Source organism: Elephas maximus, chromosome 11 (genome assembly GCF_024166365.1).
Source record: "Elephas maximus indicus isolate mEleMax1 chromosome 11, mEleMax1 primary haplotype, whole genome shotgun sequence".
NCBI classification, from domain to species: Eukaryota; Metazoa; Chordata; class Mammalia; order Proboscidea; family Elephantidae; genus Elephas; species Elephas maximus.
The window spans coordinates 90,000,302-90,012,356 of record NC_064829.1 but is presented as its reverse complement, the minus strand read 5'-3'; the positions used below and the strand labels follow the sequence as shown (position 1 = coordinate 90,012,356).

Here is a 12,055-nt window from a genome sequence, read left to right as displayed (position 1 = left end):
CTTCATTCTTTGTGGCATGAAGTCCCCTGTCTCTCTGCTCACTTCTCTCTTTTATATCTCAGAAGAGATTGACTCAAGATACAACATAATCTTGTAGATTGAGTCCTACCTCATTGACATAGCTGCCTCTAATCCTGCCTCATTGACATCATAGAGGTAGGATGTATGACACATAGGAAAATCACATCAGATGACAAAATGGTGGACAGTCACACAGCACTGGGAATCATGGCCTTGCGAAGTTGACACACATTTTTTGGGGACACAATTCAATCCATAACAGGTTGCTTCCAAGCTGTCTGATGCTCCCAAACAATCACTGTTTGGAAATAACATTTAGTTTCCCTTTGGGGAATGGCCACATAAATGATATGCATCAACGCAGTGTGATGGATTCATTGCAGCTGCTAATAAGAATGATGTAGATAATCCTTACCAACCTGGACCCTGCTTGGTGCCATGGAACCCTTCCTTATGGGCCACAGCTGATGAGCCAGAGGAGGGCACAGCCTATCACCTGCCCATGAAGTGGTCTGATAGTGCAATGCTGCCCAACAGGGGTCCCATGACTTAGGATGTCCCAAGTGGGCTACACCCAGCCGACAAAAGTGTTTGATTCAATTCACTCACTTTCTTTTTAACTTAATGAGTTGCCAGCACTAAGAAATTGGAATAGTTTACAATTAAAAAAAATCACCATTCATTCATTCATTCATTCACTCATTTCTCCAAAAAAAAAAAAAGTATTCATAGAACATCTCTGATATGTGGCAAGAAGTGTTCCAGGTACAGGCACCACAGGAATGAATTAGATACACATAGTCCCGACTATTGGGAGTCCCTGGGTGATGCAAACAGTTAAGCACTCAGCTGCTAATGGAAAGGTTGGAGGTTCAAATCCACCTAAAGGCATCTCAGAAAAAAGGCTTGGTGACATACTTCTGAAAAAATCAGCCATTGAAAACCCTATGGAGCACAGTTCTACTCTGACACACATGGGCCACCAAGAGTCAGAACTGACTCAAAGTCAACTGGGTTTTTTTGTTTGTTGTTAGTTGCCATTGCGTCAATTTGGACTCATGGTGCTCCATGTGTGGAGAATAGAGCAGCTCCATAACGTTTCCAAGGCTGTGACCTTTTGAAAGTAGAGATTGCCAGACCTGGCTTCTGAGCTGCCTCTGGGTGGGTTCAAACTGCCAGCATTTTGGCTAGTAGTCTAGTGCTTAACTGTTTGTGCCACCTACCATTATGGAGCCTAAATTTTAGTAGGCAAGAGAGACAACAAACGGAAAAAATATGTAAGTAATGACCTCCAGTAATATTAAGACCCACTGGGCCAGCAGCCTCATGAAAGGATGCAAAAGTAAATAGGGGCCAGATCACAGTGACTGTAGCTGGGTAGAGAACTCAAAGTTAAAGACTCAGAGCTTCACATCCCTTGAAGTGGTGTGGATGTCATCACCTTAAGGGCAGAAGACGTCTCAGCCATCATAGATGTTCTTGTAATGTCCAGCGTATAATAGGTGTTCTATGAATGTTTATCCTTTGGGTGATGAAAGTAACTGTGACTTTGCTGTTGACCAAATGTTTGAGCAGAATAAATTTGTTCTTTTGTTTATTCATTCATTCCTTCAACAATCCCAGGGTTGTTGGATTTTATGTTAGGGACTCATTCTTGAAGACCTTGCACAACTCAAGACTAACGCTGACAAAAGATATTTGGTTGGTATTTCTATTCACCAACCAAACTGATGGTAAAATAACACAGTTTATGTTAAGCCAAGGTCCAAATTCAACCAGAAAGACATGACTCACACACAGGTATTGGGTGGAACAACGTTTTACTCACATGGATAAGAGATGGAGTAAGGTCAGTTTCAATAATGGGCGTCAGTTCCCCATGGTCAGTGGGTCACTTCCTGCACCCAACTTAGGGCTGGTGGTCTGCATGCACCCCTCTTGTCTGCAGATGAAAGACCTCATTCCGTCCTCACCAGGAACAAATATAGAAGTGGGGTTGGCTGGGTGCTGTATAATGCACACACTTAGCTAGGTAGTTCCTGCAACTGTTGATGTGTGGTCAGGACAAGAGGGGAGGGAGGTGCTGATAGGCCACTAGCTGCTCTATAGGATGTGTTTTGGGTCAAGACATCCCAGAAAGAGACCCAGCCCACATTCTCATCCCATCCCAGATGCCAGGCCGACACATCTGGTTTTGAGCACAAGGTTCATTTGTGAGTCAAGGCAGCAGGCTGCGCTCAGACCATTCCCTTCTATAGTTCACCATGTACACAATTGGACATATTCAAAAGTATGAATTTTGAGGAATTTCTAAATTGCCCTTTCTCATCATTTCAAAAATGCCACCCAAAGCTCACAACTTGAACTTTTTATAATTCAACTAAGCATAAAATATAGATATTCTGTATTTGTATAAATCTTACGGTAATATTCTCCTTGCCACCCCCACCTCACAACATAAAAACTAGGACTTTATGAATAGCTCACACACACCTATATATCCTGGCTGGTGCAAATGGTAAATGCACTCGGCAGCTAACCAAAAATTTGGAGGTTCAAGTCCATCCAGAGGTGCCTTGGAAGAAAGGCCTGGCGATCTACTTCTTAAAATATCAGCTATTGAAAAAACCCTGTGGAACAACAATAACAAAATTAAAAACAAAAAACCTATGGAGACATAGTTCTACTCTGACACATACGGGGTGCCCAAGAGTCAGAATGGACTTTTCCCAACCCAAGATAACCAGAGTCCTGAATTCTGACAGCCTCTTTTTCTTGCTTTCATGTTTATAAATCCCTCCCCCCCCGCCCCACCCCTCAGAACTGTTTGGGGAACTCTCTGTTAATAATTTGAGTCGCAGCCAGGCCCTGCTGTCCCAAAAGCCAAGGCTACCGCTGGAGTGACACTGCAGTTTTTCCCCTCATCTGCTTTCATCTCACGCGCCCCACGGTTCAGAGAGCGTTGTTTCCAGGCAGCAGCCCGGCTCTTCCCAGGCGAATAGATTCTTGGGTGGCAGAGGGCGGAAAGGAGTCCTCTCCAGCTGTTCTGTTTAGCTATTCAGTGTTCAGCACCGCGGACAGCACCAGAGCCTGCGACTGCCTCACACATTCCTTTGAGCTGGTTCCGGGTCCCCGGATGGCGCAAGCGGTTTGTACGTGGCTATTAATCCTGGTGGCGCAATGGTTAAGCATTCGGCTGCGAACCAGACCCACCCGCAGCTCAGCCAGGGTTGAGAGTGGGCGATCTGTTCCAACAAAGATTGTCTGTTGTATGCCTTCGAGTCGACTACGACGACTCATAGCGACCCTATAAAAAAAAAAAAATTAAAACCCACTGCCTTCGAGTGGATTCCAACTCATAGGACAGAGTAGAACTGCCTGTATCCTGGGCTGTAATCTTCATGGGAGCAGACAGCCAGGTCTTTCCTCCTGCGGAGCGACTGCTGGGTTTGAACAGCTGACTTTTCAGTTAGCATCCCAGTGCTTAACCATTGTGCCATCAGGGCTCCTTCTTGTAAAGATTTCAGCCTTGAAAACTCTATGGGGCAGTTCTACTCTGTCACATGGGGTCACTATGAATCAGATTGGAAACCATGGCACCTAACAATAACAGTGCAGTTTGAACCCACCCAGCAGCACCATGGAAAAAAGTCCTTGCAATGTGCTTCGGTAAAGATTATAGCCAAGAAGACCCTTCCAACCCATAGCGACCCTAGAGGGCAGAGTAGAACTGCCCTATAGGGTTTCCAAGGAGCAGCTGGTGAATTTGAACTGCTGACCTTTGGTTAACAACTGTATCACTTAACCACTCTGCCACCAGGGCTCGCTATGGACTTGCCATAAAAAAAGAAGAAAAAAAAGTTAGGCAGAGAGGCTGGTTGTGACTATAAAAGTACAACCTGAGGGATTCTTGTGGTGATGGTATGTTATTTGTTTTGACTGGGTTAACGTCAGTGTCCTGGTTGGGGTATGGGGAAACTGTGTGGGTATACAGCATCTCTGTGGTATTTTTTTACAACTGCATGCCAATCTCTAATTATCTCCATAAAATATTTTTTAAAAGCCCAGGGAACAGTTCTACTCCTAACACATGGGGTTGCCATGAGTCGGAACTGACTTGATGGCAAGTTTTTTTTTTTTTTTTTTTGAGCTGGTTTCTGAGCGCACCCACCCCTCAGGATCTCCAGATGATGATGCTTGAGTAACTCAGGCTCTCCTGGCCTTAGCCTCAGAATGCAGGTGCTGAGCATTTAATGTGTGCTTCGATAATATGTGTTGGTCCCCCAAGGCCAGCAAGTCACTCCCCACAGCCAACACAGGGCAGGTGGTCTGCATGTACCCCACTTGAATTGACGCCATGGCAACTGGTTGGTTATTGTATTGTAAAATTTGAATAATACTACTGATAATTATGATAGCAGCTACTAGGCACTTTGTTGTTAGTTACCATCCAGTCAATTCTGATTCATGGCAACTCCATGTGTGCACAGTAGAACAGCTCCATAGGGCTTTTGAGACTAGGGAGAAAGGCCTGGCGATTTACTTCGAAAATATCAACCATTGAAAACCCTACGGAGCACAGTTCTTCCCTGACACACATGGGGTCACCGTGGGTCTGAATCAACTCCGTGGCAACTTGTTGGTAATGTGTTGCAAAAGTTGAATACTACTACTACTAATAATAATAGCAGCTACTAGGCACTTTGTTGTTGTTAGTTTGCCATCCAGTCGATTCAGACTCATAACGACTCCATGTGTGCAGAGTAAAACTGCTTCATGGGGGTTTTCAAGGCTGTGACCTTTCAGAAGCAGATCACCAGGTCTGTCTTCTGAGGCATCTCTGGGTGGATTCCAACGGCCAAGCTTTCAGTTAGTAGTAAAGCACTTAATCTTTTGTGACATGTGGGGACTCCCCATTGGGCACTTTACAAGCACTAATTATTTTTTTACCTTCTACCGGGCAGTGGGTAGTAACCTGGGAATTGGTAACCATGATTCCCATCTTACAGATTGGGAAACTGAGGCCCGGAGATGATAAATGACCCACCCGAAGGCATACTGGTAGCGAACGACAAAGCCAGACTCTCACCTCAGGCAGTTTGGCCTCAGGGACCCTGGGGGCAGCCACACCCCTGCCCAGCCACCTCCCTTCCCACCTCCCCCAAGTTTGTAGACTAGAGAACCACGAAGGGACATTTGCAAGACTGCTGGCCTTTGCTGTGTCTGCTGTAGGGAACGTGGGACTTAATCTATGTGCCCATCAGTGGGGGATGGATGGCACATCCCATTTGAGGCCACGCTCAGGGCAGGACGGTAGGAAGTACTTATGCATTCTCCCCCTCCCGCCCCTCAGTCACGCTGAGGACACATCCTTACCGTAGTTTCTCGGTTCCCCTCTCCCATCCCTGCAGGTGCAGGGTCATCAGGGCTGGAAAAGCGGAGCGGGGTGGCCCACCCTCTTTACCCTCGCTTTCCACCTCCTACCTGCCCACCCCCCACCCCCCCATGCTCGCAGCCTCCGCGTCTGCGCAGCCGCTCTCGGTGCGGTTTCTGCTCTGCAGTGCCTGGCGGGTCTGGCTGAGGAGGGTGAGTCCTTGGAGGGACCCCTGCGGGGGGAGGGACCCCTGTGGGGGGAAGGACCCCTGCGGGGGGAGGGACCCCTGTGGGGGGAAGGGCCCCTGCGGGGGGATGGACCCCTGCGGGGGGATGGACCCTTGCGGGGGGATGGACCACTGCGGGGGGAGGGACGAGGAGGAGGAGAGGCTGAGGGCACAGCGGGAAGGGGGGAGCACACAAGAGTGTGTGAGTGCGCGTGTGTGTTTATGGGGGGCAGAGCAGCTCTAAGGATGGGATCTGGGGAGGTGCTCCCCAAGCCCATCCGGTGGAAGAAAGCCAGGGTCGGCCGGGCCGGGACGGTTCTCAGCCACCTGCGGTTTCCACGGGTCTGTGGATTACAGCTGAATTTCTTCAAGGAGGCGAGAAGGGGTCCTGTATTGAGCATCTGTGTGCGTGCCCGTGCGCCCTCGTGGGTCTCTGTGTGTGTGTCTGCATTGCCACTCTCCTGTCTACCAGCCCACAAACCTGTCACCTGCGCAGGTGTGTGCCGTGTATCTGTCTGGCACATGTGCCGACAGGAAATAGGAGCCCAGGTCCTGAAGTGAGACAGGTGGAGAGTACCCGCCCCACGTCTAAGCCATGTGACTTTAATCAAGGGGCTTACTTGCCTGTAAAAGGGAACAATAAGGATATCTGCAGGGAGAATGGTGTGGAGAATGAAATAAGGGAGGCAAGTGCTCAGTGGTGCCTGGCAGACAGGAAGTGCTCCTGGAAATAGTAGCTGCCAATATTGCTAGTGCTACATGATGAAGAGACTTCCTCTTATGTACTTTGGACATGTTATCTGGAAGAACCAGTCCTTGGAGAAGGACATGATGCTTGGTAAGGTAGAGGGTCAACAAAAAAGAGGAAGACCCTAGATGAAATGAGATGGATTGACACAGTGGCTGCAACAATGGGCTCAAACAAAGCAATGATTGTGAGGATGGCACAGGACCAGGCAGTGTGTCATTGTGGTTGCTGTGACTCGACGGCACCTGACAAAACAACATTATCGTTGGTGGTGGCTGTCCTGGTTGTTAGGGGGTTCTTTAGTGGCACCAACAGTTTGCATTTGGCTATTAACTGTGAAAGGTTGGCAGCACTGTGGAAGAAAGGCCTGAAAACCTGCTTCCATAAAGGTTATTGTTGGTATGTACCCTTGATTTAATTCCAACTCATAGTGACCTCATGTGACAGAGTAGAACTGCCCCACAGGGTTTTCTAGGCTGTAATCTTTATGAAGGGAGCCCTGAGGGTGCAGTGATTAGAAGCTTGGCTGCTAACCGAAAGGTCATGAATTGAACCCACCAGCCACTATGCTGGAGAAAGATGTTGCAGCCTGCTTCCATAAAAATAACAGCCTTGGAAACCCTATGGAGCTCAGTTATACTCTGTCCTATACGGTCGCTATGAGTTCAAATCAACTCCGCGGCAATGGGTTTGAGTTTTTTGAATCTTTAAGGGAGCAGATTGCCAGGTCTTTCTCCTGCGGAGCCACTGGGTAGGTTTGAACTGCCAACCTTTCAGTTAGCAGCTAAGTGCTTAACCAATACTCCACCAGGGCTCCTTTCCATAAAGTTTACAGCCAAGAAAACCCTATAGAGCACAGTTCTACTCTGTAACACGTGGAGTCACCATGAGACTTCTTTAAATCAAACCATGAGTCTTCTTTAAACCAAATAATAAGAACTAGACATGGAAGCAACTGCCTGGTGTGAATGTGGGCATATCACTTTAACCTCTCTGAGCTTCAGTGTGCTTATCTGTAAAATGGGGTTATAATAACAGAGGCTACTTCATAGAGTTGTTGTAAGCATTCTACCAAGACAAAACCTGATTTAATAATAATAAGTATGAGCTCGGCTGCTAACTGAAGGTTGGTGGATTGAACCCACCAGCCCCTTCTCAGGTGAAAAGACCTGGCGATCTTCTCCCATAATTACCACAGTCTAGGAAACCCTATGGGACAGTTCTACACTGTCACATGGGGTCACTATAAGTTGGAATCAACTCAATGGCACACAACAAAAACAACAACAAGAAAATATCCAGTGGAGTCCCCTGAGGGGTACAAACAGTTAATGTGCCAGGCTGTTAACCATAAGGTTAGAGGTTTGAGTCTACCCAGAGGTGCCTTGGAAGAAAGGCCTGGCAACCTACGTCTAAAAAAATCAGCTACTGAAAACCCTATGGAGCACAGTTTACTCTGACACACATAGGGTTGGCCATGAGTCAAAATCAACTCAACAGCAACTGGGGTTGTTTGTTTGTTTTAGGGTATGTGTACTTTTGGCTTTAGTAGATGCTGCCAAATATTTCTCCAAAGTGGTTGAGCCAATATACACTCCCACCAGCACACAGGAGTAACATCTGCTCTTAAAATCTGTCTTAATCAATTTAAAAGGGAAATTTTATATCACTGTTACAAATGGAAAGTCAGTATCACTTTGTAGTTAGATTTTTTTTTCAGCTATTGAGGGTGACAATAAAAATAAATATGGTGAGAATAAAACAATGTCATTACATTCTAACTTTGAGTAGAAAAATTTGTTTGAAAGGAAACTGAGCAATATTAAGGCATATTAGCACCAATCATACTTTCTCCTTAAGGTGATCAGAAGAATCAAAAGGTTATTGTTGTTAGTTGCTGTTGAGTGGACTCCAACTCATGGCGACCCTGTGCATGCAGAGTAGAACCGCTCCATAGAGTTTTCAAGACTGTGACCTTACAGAAGTGGATTGCCAGGCCTTTTTTCCAAGTGCTGCTGGGTGCGTTCGAACCGCCGACCTTTTGGCTAGTAGTCAAGTGCTTAACCATTTGCACCTTTCGGGGACTCCTATAACCAGTTGCCATTTAGTTGATCTGTGTTTCAGAGTAGAACTGCACTCTATAGGGTTTTCAATGACTGTGACCTTTTGGAAGTAGATTGCCAGGCCTGTCTTCCAAGGCACCTCTGGGTGCATTCTAACTGCCCACCTTTTGGCTAGTAGTTGAGCCTTTAACCATTTACCACACCCAGGGACTCCGCAAGGGTGCTGAGTAATATTCCATTGTATGCATATACCACATTTTGTTTATCCATTCATCTGTTAGTGGGCACTTGGGTTTTTTCCACTTCTTGGCTATTGTGAACGAAGATGCAATGAACTTGAGTGTGCAAGTATTTCTTTAAGTCCTTGTACTTTATTTATTCACTGTCTGTCTCTCTCCTCCCCCTAGAATGGAAGCCCCACAAGAGCAGGCATCTTTGTTCTGATCAAGGCTGCTTCTCTGGTGCCTAAAACAGTGCTCAGCACATAGCTGCCACTCTGTAAATGTTGAATGACTAAGTGTCTGTCAGCCCTCAGGTCTAAATCCTGTGCCCTGGAAAGTAGTCAGGACCCTGGAACTGGAGGAGAAGGAGACGGTGAGAGGCTTTGTCCTGCCTCTAAAGCCTGTCTCAGAAGCTCTACCTCTTGGGGAAATGCAGAGTCTTGGGCCTGAGCAGCTGCGGGGGCTGCTGGAGCCTGAGAAGGCCAAAACACTTCTGCCTTGTGAGAGCCGAACCTGGGAGAAGCCGCCCCATTCTACCTTCACCAGAGAATGGGAGGCTGTGGATGTTGGGGCCACAAGCTGTGACAGTGATGAGAGAGGTGAGGCGACAGGGTCCTGCTGGAGCAGGGTAAAAGGCGTCAGTGGAGCCTAGGGAAAGACTCAATGTTCATTCCTTCAGTCATTCATTCAACAAATATTTATGAAGCACAGAAGGAGCCCTGGTGGTTCAGTAATGTTTATGTGCAATGTATGTAATTAATATATGTATATATATAATTAATGTATGTAATGTTTTCAACCCCCGAAACAAATGAAGATTGGATCTATAAAGATGCTGATAATAAAAGGCAATAATAATGAAAATAAAAATATTTAAAAAATGAAGTATTCAACTTATATCAGAACGAATTTACAATGGAGTCACTGGAACAGAATCTCGTCTAAGTCGGGGACTACCTGTATTTTTTTATTTATTTTTTTAAGAAGCACAGTACTCATGGGTGATGTTGTTTATTTTATGAGCCTATCTGTTATTTAGCTGAAAGGTGACTTCTGGGAGTGGTCTCAGTTCAAAGTTTAAAGGGTATCTCAGGGCTATTCTCAGGGGTTCCCCTAGTCTCTGCCAGTCCAGTAAGTCTGGCTTTTTTTTTTTTTTAAGAATTTGAGTTTTGTTCTGCTTTTTTCTTCCATTATATCCAGGGCCATCTATTGTGTCACTGGTGAGAATGGAGCCAGGCACCATCCAGTTCATATGGCCTCAGGATAGATGAGGCCATGGTTTGTGTAGGCTATTAGTCTTATGGACTAGTTTCTTCTTTGAGCCCTTGGTTTCCTTCTTTCTCTTTTGCTCCAGATAAGTAGAGACCAATACTTGTACCTTACGTATCTGCTCACAAGCTTCTAAGACCCCCAGGCACAACTCACCAAACTAGGATATAGAACATAAACTTTATGGACTGTGTTGTGCCAATTGACCAAGTTGTCCCACAATGCTATGGTCCTGAGCCTTCAAATCCCATAAACCAATCCTGTGAGCTGCTTGGTTATGTCTGGGAAGTATCTGTGACTGTGCCCTCTAGAGAAGGAACTATTTTACCCATGTGACAGGTGAAGAAACTGAGGGTCAGATGGCAGGGCACATCAGGTGGTCCATTGTAAATCTTGCAGGCAGCTAGAGAAATGGAACCAGACTTCAGGCCTGTCATTCTCTCAGCTTCACCTGAACCATATGGTCCAGAGTTGGGTGGGGTAGGATAGGATGCTAGCAAAAAAGGGATAAGATACCAGGTGGGAAGAGAAAGAGGTGCCCCCCCCCCAGTTGGCCTGGATACTCATGGCTCTTTTTCTCCTCCACTCCCATCACAACTCAGACCTGTCTTCTCAAGAGACTGCACTTTCCCAGGAGTGGAGCTCAATGGATGACGAGGATGAGTCAGAAGACTCTCAGGTAGGTTGGGGTTTTATTCCTCTTTTGTCAAATATTCCACCTTGCAGATCTCAGTGGGTTGTCACATTTCCTTCCTCAGCTTGGAATTTCTTGCCCCACAAAGGCCTGATCAGGGATGTGAGTCCCAAGTGGTCTTCCCTGAGGAACAGGACAAATTCCTATCGTAGTCAGACATGGAGGAGAGGGTCTCCATGTGGTGTGTGTAATTCTAACCTTGGATGTGGGTGCCGAGAGAAAGAGGGGGTCAAAGATGATGCAGTTAGAGATGTGGAAGAGTGAGGAGAAGTGATGTGGGGAAAACTGTAGGAGGAGCAGGAGTATTAGGATATCAAGGAGCCCTTGTGGTGCAACGTTTAAGTTCGTGGCTGCTGACTGAAAGATTGGCAGTTCAAACCCGCCAACCGCTCTGTGGGAGAAAAGACCTGGTGGTCTGCTTCTGTAAAGATTACAGCCTAGGAAATCCTATGGGGCGGTTTTACTGTGTCATATAGGGTCCCTATGAGTCTAAATTGACTTGATGGCATACAACAACAATTAGGATATCTGTATGGGACATGTAAAGTTTAAGATGACCATTAGATATCCAAGTAGAGGTGGCAAGGAGACAGGTAAGTACATCGGGAGCTCAAGAGAGATATTGGATCAAGAAGCACACACACGTGTGTTTGTGTGTTTGTGCATTTGGGGGTCATTAGAGTATAGAAGGTATCAGTCTGTTTCCATAAAGGTTTATGGCCTTGAAAACACTATGGAGTGGTCTTACTCTGTCCTATAGGGTCACTATGAGTTGGAATTAACTCAATGACAATTTTTGTTTGTTTGTTTTAGTCCATAGGAATGTTATTTACTTTCGTGTATTTATCTCATATCTAGTTACTTCGTTGTATAGTTTTTAATTCAAACAGCTTTTCAGTTGATAAGCTGTCTAATTCCCAATTATATCATTCCATTTTCCTGCAAATAACAATGGTGGCTCCTTTCTTTCCAATAGTTATACTTTTTTTCTCCTTCTATTTCAGGGCTTTGTAGAGTGGTCAAAAGCTCCACAGCAAACGACCATAGTCTTGGTAGTGTGTGTGCTGTTTTTGTTCCTAGTTTTAACGGGGATGCCTATGATGTTTCACATTTAACTAAGATGGTAGTTATTGTTTTGAAATAGATGCCCTGTGTCATGTTGAGGAAGTATCCTGATTAGAAATCAGGAATGAGTATTGAGTTTTATCAAATGCCTTTCAAACATTCATTGAGATTATTATTATTATTATTATTTTTGGTGTAAGGTTTTACATTACTGTATTTCATCTAACTTAAGACATTATTGGTTGAGAATGGTATTTTATTATTTTATATACTCCCGAGAAAGAAAAATGCTAATTGTAAGATGCCACAAACTGGAAGATGGGTCTGACTTCAGAGAAGGTGAGAACAATGTGCAAATTAGGATCAATGAAATT

The 12,055-nt window shown here is 45.5% G+C and overlaps 2 protein-coding genes across 2 annotated transcripts in view; one reads left to right on the top strand and one right to left on the bottom strand.

The window, feature by feature from the left end:
* Window positions 1–12,055, bottom strand: part of LOC126085013 (zinc finger protein 835-like) — a 58,627-nt gene that overhangs the window by 31,631 nt on the left and 14,941 nt on the right. The window lies entirely within an intron of this gene.
* SMIM17 (small integral membrane protein 17) lies at window positions 8,829–11,780 on the top strand. The gene is made up of 3 exons (XM_049899894.1): window positions 8,829–9,252; window positions 10,525–10,601; window positions 11,621–11,780. Exons 1-3 carry the CDS (start codon window positions 9,084–9,086, stop codon window positions 11,729–11,731), a joined length of 357 nt encoding a protein of 118 aa, XP_049755851.1. The 5' UTR covers window positions 8,829–9,083; the 3' UTR covers window positions 11,732–11,780.